Here is a 20,877-nt window from a genome sequence, read left to right on the forward strand (position 1 = left end):
ACACCAAAAATGCACTGGCATTGAATTATGTTCTCTATTCATAAAGCCACAAATATGGGATCCACCAGGTATTACATGCTCCTCTTCCTCTGCTACCCCAGTTTCTGTCAGAGAAAATTTATTCTGCCTCAGAAGTGGGCATTACACACTAGAGTGATCCCTGACCTAGCCCAGTAGCCCCTAATTTAGGTGTAGCATCAAGTGAACATGTGAGAGACAGTTTCAAAAACAACATTAAAGTAGCTGCAAGAAGCAGGAGCTACTGCAATGTGAAAGTGCCCTGAAGCAGAAGTACTACACTCACATTCCTCTGCGGGGCAGGTACCTTCCTCAGCTGCACTTACTGACACAAGGCACATCCTACATGACTTCTGTGGGAATTTAGGAGCCCCAGATGACAGCAACCTCACCCAGGAAGTCACTAAAAATCAGACCTCAACCACGCCAACCACAGCATGCTGCAGAGTTCACTTCATGTGATTGACTACATCATATAAATGAATGCAAAACAGGGATCATACAGCTAGGATAACCAGAATAACCCTCAATAACACCCCTACAAGCACACTTACCACCTCAGTGCCAGATGCCAGAGCACCGCCATGTCCGAGCTAACACGCTCTGTACTGTGCACACCCTGCATCAGAGCTCAGCACCTACTGATAGCACCAGGCAAACTGAGGAAAGAGCTTTGCAAACATATCTCCCATGTTTCTCCCCCAGGCAAACATGGACTCGATTTCTTGTCAAAAGGATCCATCATTATCTATGTGGTGACATAAATCCCCTCTATATACAGCCCTAAGCTCCCGTTCTTTCTAAGCATCTCAATTATTTGGATTCTGACAGCAATATAAATTTCAGGATCATTATCTCATCTCAGGTAAATGACTACCACAATGACATCCCTCTTTTACCTGCAGTGGGTTTTTGTTCAAAGATTTATCAGAACAGTCCCTGTTCCCAGGCCAGCCCCCCTTGCAACACAACCACTATTTATCATGATAACACTATGTTCTTGCAACCATCAACAGGGTAGTGGTCAGATGGTTGTTAATATCAGCAACAGAAGGGTTTGTTTTGGTTGTTTTATTTTTGGGAAGGAAAAGGAGAGCAATGCTCCCTTTCTCCAGCTCTTGATTAATGACCTCACAATGTCTTTCTCCAGGGAAAAATATCAAGGCTCACTGCAAGTCTGCAGCTTCAACCAGCATCTTCCAGCACCAAGCTTTGGTACTGATGCCTCAGTGTCAGCTTCAGCAGACAGACAAGCTTCTTAACTCTTTTCAGCCTTCAGCCTTGGACATGATCAACAACACTTGTCGTGCAGAAATGCATACAAACGCTCTCTCCCTCAGAACATGGTGGGGTTTAGGTGACATTAAGAAACACCCTCAATGCTCTCTGGCCCCTCACACTCTTCCTGGCTTATGTTCTCTCTGTAATACATCAGGAACTGGCCACATCTCACCCTGCACTGTGGCCTGGTGCTTGAGGCAATGGTCAGTGGTTTGTACCCTTTGAAAATTTAAACTGGCATTTCAAGAGCAACAAGTCAGCATGAGGCCTCTAATTAAGAGGCAATTACAGGAAAGATGGGCACCACCCCAGATTCCCCCCTCCACGACTGTTTTGACAAGAGTGACCCCAGAACGTTTTTCACTGCGCTGGCGAGCCGAGGCCCAGGGCACGGCCCGGAACAGGGTGCTGCACGGGCTTCAGCCAGCAGAGAGGCCTCATGGCTCCCTCCAGCCATGCAGCGTTTCTGCACCAGCACCCTTGCAAACCACTCAGCAACTTCAACAGCAAACTGTAGCTGTTCAGTTAAGTTTTGAGGAAGATGCCTTAAAACGCCGAGGCCCTTTGTAGATAGCTATGGTCTCTTCCCCTACGCAACTGCTCTGGTAGCACCAGGCCCTTGAGTTTCTCATCAGTAGTTACCGCTCTCAACTCGTTTTCCACTCAGTCTTCTCTGTACAGATATTCATACAGGTATCTCTGCAAAACAACCCTGTCTTGACCAGAGAAGATGATCCAGAGCAGCAGATAAATCCTCAAGGAATGCTTTTTTCCCCTCCCTGCAAATGCCTGCTAGGCTAGGGAGGCAACAGGGTTCAGCAGGAAAAAATTATGACATTTTCCACCTGTTTCACTAGATTTTTTTTAGACTGTCTAAAACTGCCTTCTGTTCACAACAGAGGAGATGCTGCCTGAAAAACAGGAGCATGGGGGTCCCCAGCTGTAAGCACACAATCGCCACATGCCAGGACATGTTCCAGGGCAGCAGGAGCCGGGACTGCCACATTCATCTTTTCACCCTTCCCTCATACCGGGATGACAGCAGGAAGGAAAAAAGCCTCTCCAGCTCTTTCACTCTTCCCCACACACTCTGTGCAGCACACACTGAAGCAGCCACTGCAGTCTTCCTCCAGCTGAAGAAAAAAATCATGAAGCTTAACAAGGTAGAGGAAGAACAGAGTGCGCACACACACAAAAAAGGGAGCGCAACTGCTATGAAGAACGGAAGTATGTTTTTCATAAAACAAGCTTTGGGGCTTCTTAGTTTATTTTGGGTAATTATTTTTAAACTGCATATCATGTTCAAAAGTTAGCCTCATACTTGGAATTGAACAGGACGTCTATTTTTAAATATTATTCAGTCAGTCATAAGTCATCCCCAGAGACAAGACAAATTATAATATATCAATGCCACAAACAATTACAAAGTCACCCTGGCTGTAAATTAGCCTGGTTGGCCATTCTATATTGTCATCATGTTTTACATGAGTCTCTGGTTTGTATGTGCCACAACACCTTTCTCGTTTAAAACAGACTACATCTCAACTGACCTGAGATCCCACATTTCACCTCCAGTTACTCCAAAGCATCTTCTTTTAGCCCCAAATTCTGCCAGCCTGTCAAGGTGTGTATAGCAAAGCAGGTTTATACACTCAGGCAGTAAGCAGGCTGTTGTATTTTATGTTTATAACATGGAGGCTCAAACTGAGAAGTATAAATATCCCAGTCTCACAACTGACAGTAGACCAGCATTAGCGCTAACAGGAGACGGATGAGCAGAGAGTTTGCTTCTATCCAGTACATGCTATTTCAGTTTGGTCCTATTCTGAGGGCTGCTTGGTTTATGCTGCATGACACACTAAAATGGCATTTGTTACCACAGAGTCTCCCACTTCATGTCTCAGGCCAGACCACAGAACCTCACCTTCCCTACTGCACTCCTAACATTAATTTCACTGTTTCTCTGAAAGGGAATATTACTCCCAAACTAGCAATCAAGGGATGATCACCCCACAGAAGGAAACTGTTTTATGAGACCAGCTACTGCTCTTTCCTCCCACTGAAGCCCCTCACTTAAGGGAAGCAAAATTGTTTAAGCAAACGACAATTCCCTTTCTTTACAGCTATGGTACCCTATGACATATCAAGAGCTCTGTCACACCTCAACCTATGTTGTGTCTCACTCAATTTACTGATCTTTTAAACCAGAGATTTTTGGGGATTTTCAATTAGGAAGATTTTGTTGGGTTTTTTTTTTTTAAATATCAATCAAAAAAGGTGTGTTCTGTCTCTGCATTTTCTTCATGAACACACCCAATACTGTTAGTCACTGTGTAAGCAAAGTAACTACTATCCTTAAACAATGATGAAATATTTAACACTGCCTGCTGAGAAGAGGAGGTTATTACCATATAGTGACAGAAAACACACTTCAGCAGATTACAGGTAGAAGAGAAGGCGTCAAAGAAGCAAGGAAATTCTTAGCTCAGAAAGATTTAGAAAGATGAATAGTTTTCATGACCCAGCATGGAAATTATTTCCCCTTTTAAAACAAACATGAACAAGAAAAATACAGTTTACACAGAATTCATTAACTTCAAGTTTCCTAAGTTTTCAAACCACTTACTTCATTATAGGCTAAGTGAAAACCTTTCTGAACAGCTGCTTTAGATCAAAAAAATAAAATCTAAAGTTTGGTTCTTCTTAGGTCCATGCCCCACTTCTCTAGAGAAGGGTCTACATAAAGACCCCAAGAAGTCAGTCCTGAGACCCTCACAGCAGGTTCTCGTGCTCCCTCCTGCCATGCATACATGGACATATGGGAAAGATGCAGACAGTGCACTGATCCTTTTGACACAAAAAGGCATTTTTCCAAACTCTGAAGAGGTGTTATTCAAAGAGAGTCTCTGCTGAAGAACTGAGAAGTAACAGACACCACTGCAGCTGATGCGGCAGTCACTCCTCTCCAGCATCTCAACAGCTCCAAGAGTCTCAACTGATCTAATTTTCTTTGGATCAGAAATGACCAAGAAAAGCATCTACATGGTAACGTGCTGCAAACTCAGTTTTCCCAGTATGATGCACCTGAGCATTTGAAGCTTCTTGTTGGAGCTGGAGTATATTTGCTAAAACTGCACCTCTACTCAACGTTGTTTACGCATGGCTCTTCACCATGGGGGAAAGGAAGAGGGGAAATAGGAATCTGGCGAAGCAGCAGTGCAGAACATCAAGTGAGGAGCCCGGACAGAGACTCCATAAAGCACAGATAGCAGAGATGGCTTTCAATCTCCTTCTCTTTAATACTGTTTTTCCTGAAATCAAGAAGGCACTTTAGGTCAACATTCAGAGGTCAAATAATGAACTTAAATTAGGTTTCAATAGCCTTCAAAAAAACAACCCACACAAAGTGATACGACATTTGCAACCATGGGCACAACCCCATTTGAGCTCTTTCTTCCTCTTTCTTCCTTCTGTTCAATTCTGGACATGCTGGTTGTGCACTTCAGTATAAAACTCACTTCCACAATAATACAGTGATTAAAATTTGACTTATCAAGATAGCAACATAATCTTCCAAAAGTATGTTTCATGGCTCCAATAAATTCTCAAGCATCCAGTGAAACAAGACAGTGGTTGGGGGCGGGGTTGGTGGGGTTTAAAACTGTCTTTTTGTTCCAAATTATCTCAATATTCAAACATTAATGCTCAAGTTGGGGTGGGGGGAAGCCTCTCCTGAGACACCCAGGCAACAGTCAGAGGCAGGAGCACAAGAGCCCAAGGATGCAACTGGGCTTGTGGTCCACAGCCTGCTAGGAGCCTACAGCAACCCGAAGCATTTGCATCCTCAGTGCACCAGGGGGAAATGACATCCTCACCTGCTGTACCTGGGCACTGCACAAGTCTGAAACACCAACAGACAGGCTATTCCTCCGCACAGATCATAAGGTGTGTAAATGTATTTTTTTCATTAGACAGACCAGAAAGAATACTTCACATCTGCACTGTGACCTTTAATAACTCTCATTAAACTTTATAAACGCAATTCTGAATGGTGTGTTAAATTAGTTAAAATATGATTGATTTAATTTTTTTAACAACCCTCAGTAAATCAAACCAGCAAGCTCTAAATTGGGCACTACAGCCAGGTCCAAGAGAAAAATTTCTGTGCACAGAGAAAAAGCATTCAGAGCAGAAAGATTACACACCAGTATCCCAGAGAGACCAAAACTATATTCAGAAGGACACTACCAGACTTTCAACTTCCACAGTCTTTTCTCAAGAAAGAGGCACAACATTAACACAATATACTTCTGTGAATTTCCACAAGAAGCTTCATCCAAGAACAAGATGTACATGTAGAAACCAGAAAGAAAGCAATGAACTCTCTCTGGAAATGATTTATGCTGACCATAGCTGTTGTTCATTATTAAGTTATAACAGAAGTAAAAGCCTAGAAAAAGGGAATAGAAAGGTTTTGGTCTCCTGGCATTTAAATACTACTTTATTTATTATCTTCTTTTAATACAATCATATTTTATAATATACCTATTAAAATAACACAGGAACCAAAAGGCTTCATGCTATTCGCAGCATGCTCCCATAAAAAGTTCAAATAAATCTCCTGTTTGTTATTCATGCACAGACTACTCTGATCATCCAGGATAGCATGGTAAATTAATAACAGTTTTAAAAGCTAGCAAAAACATTTCAAAACTTATCCATCACACCACTATTCTCTGATCAGTAATTCGTAACATAACATTTTAGGAGCATATTCCACCTTTGGTCTTCTGCCATGATCTAAATTAGGAGAGGAGCAAAAACCACATCTGATGCTAGGCAATAAAAGCAGAGTACAAAAGAACTAACTAAAGTTATTTGTGGAATGAAGTACATAGACCCATCAAAGCATGTTCTTTCATGGCTTAAGTGAATGTTTGTCCACAGCTAAATGCATAACCCAGTGACTGTCCTTATGTTTGTCCAATTCCTCTGCAGAACCTCTCAGAGGTTTTCGGTGGTGGGTCCTCCTCGTTTTCCACAAGGTGAGGGGAAAAGGTGCTGAAGTCCAGAAAGGACCTTCATTACCAGTAATTTATGGCTGAAAAGTATCGCTGCACATTCCCTATATTGATCAGCAAAATACCTTAAGAATACGTATCCAATCTCTGTCATGTAGCCATATTCTTTCCTACCAGCATATATCCAGTTTTTCTGAGATAGAAGTTGGTCTTTTACTGAAACACACAATCATCCTACCTGCCACCAGCTAAAAACTCAGCAGCTCTTCACTATTTCTTCCACACCCAGTGGGAGACCACCACACCTGAAAAGGAGCTAGGCTGCTTCCCCAGCACAGGAGCTGCCTCATTACAAGGGAAACTAGTGATGAAGCTAGGCAAAGCTCAAGTTATTCCTCTCCAGCATCTCAACATGTCTAATGCATCTGTCCCATACACTCAGATTAATGAATATCTAAAAATGCAAATTACTAAATAGCCAACACGTTTCTGAGCATAAGAAACTTCACAGGAATGTCACTGCTACAGGTGTAGATGGTTCCCCACTAATAACCAGCTTCCCCTGCATAGCTGTGGCTCACATCCAGAGCTGGTCAGGCAGTCAGAGAAAAGACACAGCTCGTAACACACCCAGACAGACTCAACCCTGCCCTTGGCAGAAGGAACTGCAACTGCCCGCACCCACCCCATTACAGCTGACCATCCTCCAGCAGCCTCCCCAGCAACAACCAGTGCTCAGCCCGGCCTCATCCTCACAGGCACTGTCCACAGCCATGTCAGTCTCCCAGCGGCTTGGACATGCACCTGAAGTCACAGCCAGTGACTCTGTACCAGCCCCAGCCTGCTGGTCCCACAGACAAGTGACTACAAAATATAACTGCAAGTGTTTGCATTTCAATTCAGTTGTTTAGTTTGTGGTTTTTGCTCCACTTGTGGCTAAGCCCAACTCAGATCCAATGACCAATGACCATTCTTCTCTTTATTCTCTCCAAAGGCAGTATCAGGTGGTATGGATGTCCTTTAAAAAAAAAAGGCCCAAGGACATCATATCCTAATAAATAAATAAGTGGCAGATTCTGACTACTCCTTGATGGCAGATGTTTCACTGACTTTACAGCTGTGTATATTTTCAAGCCTGTAGTTTCTTGCCTCATTCCCAGAACTACATCTTGCAATGGAGCCGTACCGTTGTCTTCTGTCAAACCCACAGATGCCAGAGGGTTCTTCTATTTCCTTAGCCTGTTATTTTTGCTGCTACCTTTAAAGCTCCCAGCTTTCGTCTGAGAATATACTGTCACTTTCTGAAATTACAGCTCAGTTTGCTTCCCCATTTCATTCCAGAAATACACAGGAGGAAGGGAGGAAGACATAAAACAGACTTCTGACAAAGTACGGAGCACTAAAACTTATTCTTTCATCAACACAATAAAGAGTCAGACAACGTAACTCCTCCCTCCCACCTCACAATGTTTAAACCCTGTTATTCATTCTTCAGACTGTTATTAAGGCATCCAAATAAATGCAGTTCTTCCCAACTTCGTGCTAGGAGCATCTTGGCTCCCAGAATGGGTGAGAACAGCTACGCTCTTCTAATTGTGCATTTTCTTTTGAAGAAAGGATACCATACAACACACAAAAAGCAAGTCACATGAGCTCTGAGCACACCAGCTCGTGCTGATATCTGGCAGCAGAGCAGCTATACAGTCCTGAAACAACTGGAGTTCAGGTCAAGCCCACATGCTCGTCCCCTTGCCCTTCCACACCTACACTGATTTACCTATTCCAGTCCTTCTCCCCACTTACTCATATTTGAAAGATGTTAATAACAATACTGCCCCCCTCTTCCCTACTCATAAGAATCAACCCCAACACGCACACTGCAGACAAGTGATTCTGCTAGGAGGAATAGTCAAGGTGAGGAAGAAAATTAGGAGCAGTTACTGTGAGGTGTTAAGAGATCACAGCTAATTCTTTGCTAAGCTGCCCAATGCTGTGAACTTTGAGAAATTTTTTGCATATGAAAATACTTCCATGATACTGTATGAGAGTCTTCCTTCTTTCCCCAGACCTGAGGGGAGAAGAGGGGACAAAGAGCACTGGGGGAGGTAAAGCCAGAAGCTTCACATTGTTCCTGGTCTGCCCTCACCTAGACACCCCTTCTCCATGGGATCCTCATCAGTGAGGGGGTCCCACACCACCAGCAGCTGCCACTCCCCACCCTGACTTTTAGACCTCTTTAGAAACTCTTAACGCACTACACATGGTGCCTTACATAGCAGCTCTTGCCCAGGGTTATGTCCTCATTTCCTGGCAGAGCACGCACAAATCAATGGGCTGCTTTTATGGTTTGGATTTTTTTCTCTCCCTGAGGAGCCTCAATTTCTATTCCAAGGCAAAGTCGTGCTTCAAACACACAGAGCAGCATATGTTATTTCTTCACCTACCAATCAAGAGACTAGAAGAAACCAGCCTGGTACTTATATATCTGCCATTTCGTAAACACTAGGCAATACCCTAGAACTGTCTTCATTGCAGCATCCAGTGATGTTCCCAGCATACAGCCCAAGAACAGGAGGTGATAAAAACAACAAAAAGGAGCCAGGCTACAGCAACCTAAAGGTTTAGTTTCGAAAAGCAGTCATTTTAGTGGCTAGAAATAAGGAGCAGCAATTTGTCACTTGTCTTCAACACCTCGTCCACACATGCTCCGCACAAACATCCCTGAAGAGTTCACATAGTGCAAAACTAGCTACGCCAACTCCACGCCCACTTGACAGAATCCTAAAGGTCCGCCTGCAAATATAACAACTCCTGGCTATTTCACACTGATAGAGCCAAAATGACAAACGAGAAGCAGCACGTTTGGCCCATAGCGATCTGGCAGCAAGAGGCCCAACCAAAGGAACTGGTTCCAAAGGCAACGTGTGGCACTGCAGGGCACAGAGATCCTAGAGCAAGGGGACTGCCGGCCAAGTAAGAGTTGCTTCACGGGGACAGACAGACAACAGCAGCACTTCTCAGAACAAGCCTTGCCCAAGAACTCTAAAAATAAGTTACAATTTCTCAAAGCAGTCTTTCAGTCAAATATATTTTATGTAATTAAAAATGAAAGGTAGATGAGGAGAATTAAGCTCCCCTCAATTTAGACAGGAACTCGTATCTTAAAATGCACCAGAGGCGTAGAGTAATCTTCCAGAAATGTTTTTCCTGACACGTCTTACTGTTTAATTATATATTACCATTCCAAGCTACCATGACAGATTTTAAGCGAGTTTGTCTTTTTTTCATAATTAATCACAGCAAAGACTCATCTGTTCTTCAAGCCCCGTGATGACAGAGCTGTTTTCACCACTGTAAGGCAATCAACCCACAACATTCCTTCTCAAAAGCTATTGCAAAGCAAAAAGCTCACCTATCTACACAAAATGCCTTTCAAAGATACAAATCAGCTCCATATACATTACTTCATACTACAGGGAAATAAAAAAGGGAAAACTGCTTTTCCATAGCAAGCAATCATACAGACGCACAGGCTAATAATGCCAAATAAATGCTAATTATAAAGATATAAACCCAACATGACCATCCAGGAACAAATATCCTACCCCTTAAACATCAGACACTCAAGAGCCATCAGCACCCATCACTGGTGCAGGAGGACACGAGGCAAAGAGACACTTGGTTCTTCTGCAAATGTAAGGCAGCCTCTCCTATAGCCACCATTGCCAACAGTTATTTTAAAGGCAGCTTTGGTCACCATCATATTCTATTCTAACTGCAAAAAATGTGTCTTCAGAAATAACTTGTAGCTCCATGCAGATCAGTGCTAACAAGCTATTTAATCAAAGAAGAGCCACATCCAAAGCAGAAGATAATAAATGCTAATTAGACAACTGAAAGAAATTTTACTTTCTTTCTAGTATCGCAATTCACAGAAGAAATATGACTAGTAAAAAAACCCCACAACTCTTTTGCTCTGGGTAATCAAACATTTATCATTTACAACAGCCACAGAATATAGCACATTCATAGAAACTGAAGGAAAAAGTATTTCTAACAATGAATTACATAGAGGGATCTCCATTCAAAGTGTTTTATCCTTCATTCTCTCAGTTTGAACTCCCCACAGGATGAATCCGAGACTTGCAAAATTACTTTTTCCCATCTGTGAAATCCTACAATACACACACTTCTTTTTTTTGCACAAGCAACAAATAGAAATCCAATCTGCTGTTAATCGATTTTGATTGCTTTATAGAAAAATTATTATTTTCTGCAGTCCTCCTATATCCTTCACATGGTACACTGGCAGCTTCCCAATTACAAGTTATTAAGGAAAATGTTACATAGCTTGTTCTGCTCATAAAAACAGGCCTGGATGGGCACCACACAGCCCTGAGCAGCCATAAAACTTCATGTGTCTTATTACAGTCTCGTAAGAGTAACTTGAGATCAAAGCTCAAGTTTTCAATAACCAATTACTGTATTAACAATGCCACCTTTATGGCTTTCTAGCTGCTTCCCAGTTTTCCAAAGCAAGATAACTAAAGCAGCAATGACTACAAAAAAAGACAATACATTCAGTTTGACAGGCTGCTAAAGACTAAAGTTTACATTTGTACCCAAATATTTAGAAACATTTTTACTAGTACTATTCTTTGTTAAGGCCTGACCTCCAAAAGATTCTGGCATTCCAAATGATAATTTTCTTCCAAGTTATAGCAAAATGTAAGGGTTAGCAGTGTATCTTAACTATCACTTCTGGAAGATTAGTGTTTTTAAATAACCATGATATCCTGAGAGTTTGGTGATCAGTTCCAAAAAGATGAAGAAAAACATCTTGAAAAAGACAATTGCCCAGGAGAGCACAGAGAGAAAGCAGTCCTTACACAGGACATTATACATCTCCCTCTCTTATTTATGAGAATAGTCAACAGTTTTCAACATTATTTTAAAAAATGCATAGGAATAATACACACTCAAACATATGATGACATATAAAGATTTTCACCCACTAGAAGTGGGTTTTGTATTTTATTTATTAGGACTGAAAATATTAAATACAAAGAGTTAGAGATTTCCCATTATCACAGGTGATTAACTCAGAGTAACAAGAAACAGAGTAACAGCCCATTTTCTATGACAAAAAAAAAAAAATGGAGATCCTAAACCGTGTCTGGTTCTGCTCTCTGTAGCCTCAAAACCCAGACCGACCCCTACCTACCCCAAGTATTAGTAAGTTATAAGGTGACACTCTTACTGTACTCCAGTCACTTATATTGTGAAGAACATCCCATGCTGGAGAAGTCTTCCCAGCACAAAACAACTCAGTTTTCCTTTCTAAGTATAAAAACTAGCATTCTCTTTTCTAAATATCTAGGAAAAACGGAAGCATAGCTTATAATATTTTTCCCCCAGTCCTCACAACTAGCCTTTAATTTGCTGCATTTGTACTTCAGGAAACTTCAGCCGTTTCATTAGGAAATCCTTCCCACAGCTTTCCTCGTAGCAAATAGTTCAGATCTGAGCTATGTAGTACAGTAATTACCTTGAAGAAATCACACATCCAGATCCAAACCAGGGTATTATTTAGAGAAGATGAATTATTTAAGATCAATCTTCACTATTTTTAATTTAATACAAAAGTCTTTTAGCCTTGGGAGTATTAGAATATACATCATTTTCTCATTAACAGAGAAGAAAGTTAAAGAGGTTGTAACAGGAGATTTACAATCGTCTGCCCTAACCAAAACAACAGAACTTACCGTACAATTTGTTCATCCAAGGAAAACCTCAAATATAGCCACGTTTCCTCAGACATCCCATAAAACTGTAGTATTTGCTTACATATATGCATACAAACCGTCTGCAAGCCATCCTGAAACTCAAAGCCCCTTAGAGGTGCTGACTACATGCTAATAATCAAATAGAGTTATGTCCAGAGGTTTCAAAATAACAGCAGAAAATGTAAACCAGCACTACAGAACTCAAGACAGAAAACCACAAGCATTTCTGTTTCATAAACTGCACTTCCAGAAGTTAAGAGGAAGACTGCCTCCACCAAAGGGGGTGTTCCTCAGGAGAGGAGGTCTAAGAAACACTATTCAAACACCAGTGGGGTCCAGATTCAAACCTGCATCCTACATCATCTGACATATCAAACCACTAACAACTGAATAGCTAGTTTTTAATGTGCGGAACATTTTAAAAATACACTGTTAGGTTTCAGATATCAAAGAAAAATCTTTTGACAATAGGAGCATTTTGCATTTAAGAGAGAAAATGAGAGCCTTTGAGACTAAAGAAGCGAGCATCCAGTCTCTGAATATAGCACAAATTTTTATCAAGTTTTAAACAACTCACTTGGGCCCCTCCAAAAGCCTCCGCTCTCCCCCTACTAAAATGAGGGTACCTCCTTAACCCCCCAGCTTCCATCAGAGCCTCTGAAGACCCAACATACAACCACCAAAAAACCCCCACGTTTTTCCAATAACCTTCAGATCTGTTACGTGAGTGTCTTGCTATAGAGGAAATGCCTGAGCAAGTAGCCCAAGACAACTGTTTTACATTAAGGAGGAAGCACATTAGTTTACTGCATGAGTACTACTGCGATGCACTTTTTGGAGGTACGGTATAGCGGCCACAGTTGCCATTTTCAGTGTTTGAGAATAAACACAAAAGCTGCCAACACTAGGTTGCATAAGAGTACTTTAAGCACATGGTTATTTACAAAAGCAGAGGTAATTATAATGCAGGAGGTGGATCCCAAACAAACAGACTTGACTAACGCTATCAAAAAACAAAAAAAAACCCCAAGAGATCTACAATTACTACTACTTAATCGTAGAGCAGCTGCGTGAACAGCCTCATTCGCTCGCTGTGCTACCAACATAAGGCCAAAAAAACACTTGGAAACCGTGGTTTAAAAATGCAAGCTGATGTCAGAACCACGCGTAGAGGAGACACCCAGAAAACGCCGTTTCTCTCAAGAGCTTACCTGATCTGGACTTAATGATGTCGCTGAACTCACTGTGTCCCCCGCCAGGTCCTTCCTCCTGGTCCGAGACGCGGGCCATGCTCGCGGGCTGGGGTACGCCTCGGGTGCGGGCTCAGTCCGTCGGGAGGGGGTTCCCACGGAGCGCCCCGGCTCAGCGCCAGCACCTGCAGCGCAGAACCAGGAGAGAAGCGCCGTAACCCCACGGACTGCGCCAGGCGTGACTCCGCGGGGGAAGCGCGGGCCGGGACCGAGGCTTGCTGGCCACGGCCACGCGTGGCGGGGCGGCCACCCAGCCGCTCGCTGTGCCCCTGCCCAGGGACGCCTGTGGGATGTACCGAGGGATGGCGCAGAGGCGGGGGTGCCGCTGGCCGGTTTCACTCCTGGCCACGAAAACGAAGCTTCAACCGTCCTTGGGCAACAGGGCGCCCCGCGCCCACCCGTGCACCCCAGCGGGGCAGGACACAGCCCTTGCAGCGATACCGTCACCCAACGGGACGTCCCCGCCTGAGGGGGGTGGGGGCTAAGGGCGGGCATGCTCCTCCGGCCGGCCCGGGCCGTCAGCGACACGTGCGGGAGAAGCCACGAAGCCCCTTTCCCGGGTCGGGGGAGCCGAGCCCCGTGGGGCGGGCCCCGCAGGCAGCCGCGGGCAGCAATCCGCCCGGCCCCGGCTGAGCCGCCGCCCCCGCTCCCGGGCGGGGATCCTGACCCGGGGCCGCCCCCCGCCTCGGCTCCCCGCACCGGGGTCGCCGCCCCGCCCGCAGGTGCGCCCGGCCGCGGGCATTACGCCCCCGCCCCCCCCCGTTACCGGCCCGGCGTTGGGGAACAAACTTTGCCCCCCCCCCCCCCCCCCCCCCCCCCCCTCCTCCCGCAGCCGCCGTGCCCGCCGTCCCCCCGCCGGGCAGCCCCGCTCCCAGCGGCGCTGGGGCACCCGCCGCCACTCACCCCTCGGACACGGCGGCAGGAGGCGGCCCCGCTTCCCCTCAGCGGCGCGGGTCCTCCCCGCACCCCGTCCCTCAGCGGCGGCGGCTCCCGCGGCGCTGGCAGACCCACAACTTTCCGTGCGAGCCGCTGCCGTCCCGCCTCCGCCGCTCCCGGCCCGGCCCGGCCCAGCGGCTCCTCCCCCGGCCCCGGCGCCCCCTTTGTTAGCCGGGACAGCGCCGCGGGTGCGCCAGAGCCGCCCCGGCCGCGCGGCCCCTTCTCCGAGGGGGCGGGAGGGGCGGGGCGGGGCGGGGCCGCGCCCGCCGCGGGCCCCGGCCGGGGCGGGGCAGGGAGGGGCGGGGCAGAGGGGCCGGCCCCGCCCCCGCGCCCGCCGGCGGCTACGGGGCAGCGGGGCGGCCTCCCGCCGCCGCCTCTGAGGGGCGGCCGGTGCCCCGGCGCTGCGGGAGCGGGGCTGCCCCGCGGAGCCGCCCGGCCGCACCTGGGCGCTCCCGCCGCTCCTCTCGTGCCCGTTTCCCCCCCGAAAGAAGGGCCGTCGCGCCGGGGACGAAGCGCGGGGCGGGGCGGGGCGGCGCTCGGCCCGGCGCTCCCCGATCACGCCGGAGTCGCACGGCAAAATCTGAGGGGGGTTTAGGACGTTCAGCCGCTGAAGAGTAGGAACTCGCTCTCCCGAGCCGCGGTGGGGCGGGCCGGGTGTCCTGGCCCCGCGCCCGGGGCCGCTTGGCGGCTGGGAGCCCCGGGGGTGTCAGCTGGGCGGGGAGGGAGCGCTGTGCACCGGTAAAAATGTGCTGCGCTGGACGCTGGGCATCTGTAGTCATTTTTTATCTATGACCAGGCATACACGTCAGTAAAATATTTAGCTCACGTCGATTAATTTACTGCCGCATTTGCAATCTGGGAATGAACAGACTCGTATTTGCTCAGGCAAGTAATCTTTACTCATCTATACTGTAAGGCTGCTGAACATGTGGCCCTTATTTATCTTGGTGAGCATTAGCTTGAAGTTTCAGCGATGTCAGAGAGACACCGTAGCTGAGTAATTCCTCAGCGTTACCTGCCAGGCCACAGCCGTCTGGCCCAAAATGTTTTCATTCAAGGGTAGATGGGTTCCCAACGTCGAGTCCCTCACTGCGTTAGTAACAAAACCGGGTACCAGCCGGCAGTCTGCGGAAAAGAAGGTGCAGAATGTATCAGCTAGAAGCAAGGAGGGAGCCCAGGCTCGGCAACATACTTACTTTGTAACTCCAGCTGAACAGGAATTGGTGGCAGTGAAATGAGGAAGATTTTGTCTTCGAAACTCTTTTTACGTGCCAGTATACAGCTCATGAGTTTAACAGGCACTACAGATAACAATAATAAACAATGATTATATGTGTATTTTAGCCTAAGATAACTGATATTTACATGTACTTTACTATTTCCCCCAAGGAAAAAAGAGATACCTCAAAGAAGTAGAACAAGCTGCCTGTAAATTATCATTATCATAAATTCTAACTGCATTTAACATTTTTTCCTCAACCTTTGACCTGTGCAGTACATGTGTAAGAGGGACTGCTTCTTAGTTCTGCACCCCAGGATGGAGCGTTTCGCAGATAGCGCAATATATTTTTGCGCTTTGAAGAAGCCCTGAAGATGAAATTGTCTAGTTCTGATCATTCAATAGATTTCCTGGGTGTTTCAGTGCAAATTAGTTCATTCATCCTCGATCTGCTTAGTCAAAACCACTGCATGAAGTCATTAATGATTCTTACTTGTAAAGAGATAGTAATGAAGTGTCCAGAGGGTTGTGATGACTGATCATGAACAACAAACACTATAAAACCATGGATATCGGTACCTATCAGTGTCTAACTGTAAGGCGGTGCTGAGCAGTAGGCTGGTTTTGTTGGAAAAGTATGGTCTGTGTTTATGCCCATTTGTTTACATTATACTGATAAACCTGTACTACGAACGCAACATTTGTGGTTAGAGGAGCACCGTTTGTTTCTTGCCTTCTGCCTTGATACTCTTGAGTCAACAGGCAGCTTCTCCGCCCTATCCCATGCATTCCCTCTGCATGCTGGATTTTCAGTGCCCAGTGATTAAAAACCACCCAAATACTGGAAGCCCAGAATCCAGATGTAACCCAGTACAGAGAAACGTCTTCCACGGACAGGATGAGAGATGTACCGTCCCGTGTATCCCAGCGCCCGCTCAAGAGTCAGCACAGACGAAAACCATCATTTCTCACTGCGGGGTATCTAGCAGCGGTGCAGGGCCTGGGGATCCCAAAGCGCCGCACTGCCTTGCCTAATGCAAGGAAATACTAAGTGAAAGAAAGCTCTTTCTTCCGTAGCTTGCACTGAGGGGATTACTCATTTCACAGAGGTTACTCAAGACCACTATCAGGTAGCAATAACTTTGATCGCTAAAAGGTGCAGTCAAGCTGATAAGCGGGAGCAGAGAGCTGGTATATCCCATTTCAAATCTCCACGTGTAAACCCAAGGTCCTGATTTTTATAATCTCACTCTGAAAGCACCTACGTATTACTTTCTCAAAAAGAAACACATTTCAGTTTAACCCGATCGCATTTCCTTTTTTCTCTTTTTTCCTTTTTTTTTTTTTTTTTCCTGTTTTAGACAGAAGTAGCATCATTATCTTCTTTGAACTGCAGAGTGCCAGCAGAAGGGTAATAGAATAATGAGACTGCACACTACCTCAGGGAAGCAGAAGAATTTTTTTCCTGGTGTGTTTCAAACATGCCTCTCTCCAGAGCCATCCTCACTCAGCTGCTGATCAAAGCCTGAATTTTCCAAGCTAGTTATTTAGACAGTAGGCTCTCAATGCAAAGGCTATAATTTTTATATCTGGGTCTTTAGGCACGAGTCCATCAGGGGGAAAAAAACCCCACACTTATCTTTAATATTCTGTACGTGTGTATGCCTTAGGTCTCTCTAAATTTGTATTCCAGTGATTGGCAGAATTAGAAAATAATGAGTAGCACAATTTTAAAGTCAAACAACAAAGCCTCCACCTGGTTGTATTTCTAAAACCCACAAATATCCTGGTTGCTGCAGACCGTTAATATAATGTGGATTGTGTGGCACAGTTTACCCTTCTGTATAATGCAGCATAAATTAGGAAAAGAAAGTAAAAGTCCATGAAGCCCTTAGATAAAGTTAAGAAAGGAAAGACAAGGGGAACTGTGAAGAAACGGGCTGAGATGTGGAGCCCTTGAACTTTGACCAAAGTAAATAAATACTTTATTCTTTAGTGCACACAAACAATGCCGTTGTGAGACCCTGAGCTCATCTTACCTTGTCTCCTTGTCTTTTCTTTGTTCCTAGCATTTCTATTTTTAGAATACACTCATAATTGATAGGATTACACTATAACTAGGAATTTCATGTATCTCATTACCTTGAGATTGACTGCTATAATAATGCATGTGCCCATTCATCAATGTTTTGTCATGATTTCAGAAAACCATTCCATATTCAGGAAGACACAAGACACCAAATGGATTGCTTTGTAAGCAGAGTATCTTTATTGTTCCTTCCTCCATAACACATCGTGTTGTCACTCTCAGTTAACAGATCGGGCAGGCTGTTACTCAGCAGACATTTTTTTTCCTGCAGAACTTGCATCTGAATTCAAATAACAGCTTCTTGGTGCTGACATGCTTGCACTAACCGGTTAGTACAAGTCCCTTACTATTTTCATTATCTCTAATCTGAGAAGAATAATATATAAAAAGACATATTAAATAGGCCTTCTCTCTCTGTATGTACCTCTTGTGAGGAAAATGACCAAGTTTTTCCAAAAGCTTGTATAAGTTTTTTCTACAAGTCTTCAACAGTACCTCTGACAGACTTTGATACACTGGGCAGACATAGTTAGCTTGTTCCTTTTCCTTTCTTTTGCTGTAATCTAAGTGCTTTAGAGTTATCTTTGTTGTTCAACTAATTATCTGATACTAAAATATTCAAAATCAACCCTAGCACAATTTCTAAAGGTGGGACAGCATTTTCTACCCTCAATTCCTCAGGTTGGGATCTGATTTTAATGTTAGATTGCTTATTTTTATTCCAAGCTCAGCCACCTTTGTGTGCAAGCTCCTTCTGAGCTCCTCCAAGATTAGAGCCCTGTTGTGGCAGGTACTGTAACATACCTCAAGAAATTCAAAACTGTTTTGCTGCACAGAGTTAACCATACACCAGGGGCCATCAGGTGCAGAAAATGAGAGGGGCAGACTGGGGCAGAGGGCAGCAGGCAATCGTGATAAATATGCAAGCCCAGGGTGCAGGATGCCCTCTGAGGAAAATGCCCATTGCCTGCGCCGATGCAGGTCCACCTGACTGTCTCTGCGTCACTGGTCTCTGTCCTTCTCCTTCTGTTTAACCTAAAAAGAAAGAAGTATATTCTCCTCAGTATACTTCCACTTCTAGAAATTGGGATCTGTATCTTCAGTAGATTCTCTCTGCTCTATTTTTACTTCATTAGATTCAATATATCTATCGATTAGATCAGATTGAAAGGAATATTGTGTGCATAAAATACACTGGAACCTTGTATCTTAAGTTTCAGCAATTTTTTATAGCTTCATTATAAAACCCCAGAAAATTGCGTTGTATTAATAGAAATGCTGACATCTCTTTAGCTGCAGCGACATTAATTGAAGTTACCATAATTTATCATCATTCTGAAGAATATAACCTCTAAAAGTACATTAAATATAAGAGTGCATTAATGAACAATTATACTAATCAATTTATCCTCCCAACATAACTCTCTTAACTGCAGCAGAGGATTGGAAAAATTTCCATCAACAACAGAAATGCCTGTACAAGACAGGAACCTTTGTCCAACACTATGAGGCAACCCTCTGCAAGGGCAGATGTGCTTTGTTAGTCAAAGTCACTCCTAACACAAGTTGGTTTCCGTTTATTTATTTAGTCTATTGCTTTCACTCATGGCTATTTTTTCAGTGCTGTTCCATTCTCGTTTGAACAGCCTATGCTACATGTCTGCATAGGATTGTTCAGTGACTAGACACAGAGATACCTAATGTTTGTATAATTATACAGTAAGTACACTTTTTCAGCAAGTTTATTAATTAGGGGTTAGAACAGGAAACAGGATTCCTGTGTTAACACAGCATAGAAACTGGGAAACTTAGCTTAATTTTAGCAACTTGGTTTACTCTTTGCAGTAAGGAAAAAATAACATCTTCCATCATACGAGCATTATTTACTGAGTGAAATAATATGATGAACAAAGACAATTTTAGACACTTTAAAAATTAAAGCACTCACCACTCTGCAAAAACAGTTATTGGTGGAAACGGTGTTTCTGTGTAAGTCTTTTTATTTTAAGGGTAGGCAGTGGGAGAAGGTGCAGTTTATTCTTACCAAAATTAAAAAGTAGCTCCTTAGCACACTGTGAATGCTCCCAATATGGAATTAATACAAACTGAAAGAGATATGAAACAAAAGAACTTTTTACTAACGATCACTATTTTTTAAATTTATTTGCTTCACTTTAGATCAGTTAAGTACCTGTCACTGTTTCTTTGCCATTTCCTGTTAAATGATCAACATGGATGCTTTGTATTTGACCCCTTAAGAAGTTCCCTAATTAGAAGCAGAATTTAAGGTTTTACATGCAAGATTGCATAAGTGTTAATAAAATCTCTCTCTGCTGGAAAACACCATTCATTAACGTCTTTACTGGGATAATGGCACCTCCTGGGACACCAAAGCACCAGCAAAAACCTGTGCTATGGATGGCACATCCCATTTTCCCACCTACTAAACCCTTTCCCTCCAATTAAACTCCCCTATAGATCGTGCTTGGCAGCCTGTGGCTTTTGCCCCCCCGAATCACATGAGGACATTGGTGGTTACCAAGACTGAGACAGGAGCCAGGCTTGAAATGCTTTGGCATTGATTCCTCCAGCTGCAAGAGAGCTGCAGTCCAGAAGCTGCACAGCAGTGCTCTCACTGCCCTGAGCAAACCCTCGCACATCCAGCTTGCCAGTCACAGCCTGTGGCCTGGAGAAGGTGCAGCCAGGTTTTGCCATAACTATGAGCGTGCCCTCAGACCCTCTAGGAAGCCCCACTCTTAACTAACTGCACATGGGCTTACAAGACTATCATTAGCCTTCTATTTCCAAAACGCGTAGAGTTTTGTTAATGTGCTGAAAGCCTAAATAACTTTTAATTATGATCACTAAGTGGTTTTTTCTTTCCTTGAAATAACAAGGATTTTGGCTTTTAACTAAAATAAATAAAGTCACTGTGATAACATTCGATCTGAACATTACAGATGCATATATAAATTTTTAGTTCTGAGCAAATGAATAGCCCTTTCTAGTCAACAGAATAAATAACACAAGTAAAGTTTATATCCATCAAAGACTTTACTCAGGAGTTTGTTTTGCAGTGTCTGTTTCTTTGTAGCTACACTCGTAAAATGGAAGGAGATGCTCTGCAAGCTGTGGCCCGCTGCCTAGGTAATCTCACTTTGGGTTGCTTCACATTTTGACACTCATTTTACAAATACTCAGCCTGAATGAGGTCAGTTATCACAAGATACAGTCAAAGCTATTTCAGCTAATGGTTTAAATTATCTTGACTGAAGCC

The 20,877-nt window shown here is 44.3% G+C and overlaps 1 protein-coding gene across 2 annotated transcripts in view; it reads right to left on the reverse strand.

Annotated features, from left to right (window-relative positions):
- The window catches only part of UTRN (utrophin), a 384,959-nt gene extending 370,564 nt beyond the window's left edge, over positions 1-14,395 (reverse strand). The window contains exons 1-2 of one of the 2 annotated variants that reach the window (XM_074896615.1): positions 14,260-14,395; positions 13,318-13,481 (exon numbers count right to left, since the gene is read on the reverse strand). In XM_074896615.1, the coding sequence (XP_074752716.1) occupies positions 13,318-13,396 (79 nt within the window). In that variant the 5' untranslated portion in view covers positions 13,397-13,481; positions 14,260-14,395. The remainder of the gene's footprint in view (positions 1-13,317; positions 13,482-14,259) is intronic. The other variant, XM_074896617.1, reaches the window with a different exon arrangement.
- Positions 14,396-20,877: the final 6,482 nt, after the last annotated feature.

The sequence above is a fragment of the Athene noctua genome, chromosome 1 (genome assembly GCF_965140245.1).
Source record: "Athene noctua chromosome 1, bAthNoc1.hap1.1, whole genome shotgun sequence".
NCBI classification, from domain to species: domain Eukaryota; kingdom Metazoa; phylum Chordata; class Aves; order Strigiformes; family Strigidae; genus Athene; species Athene noctua.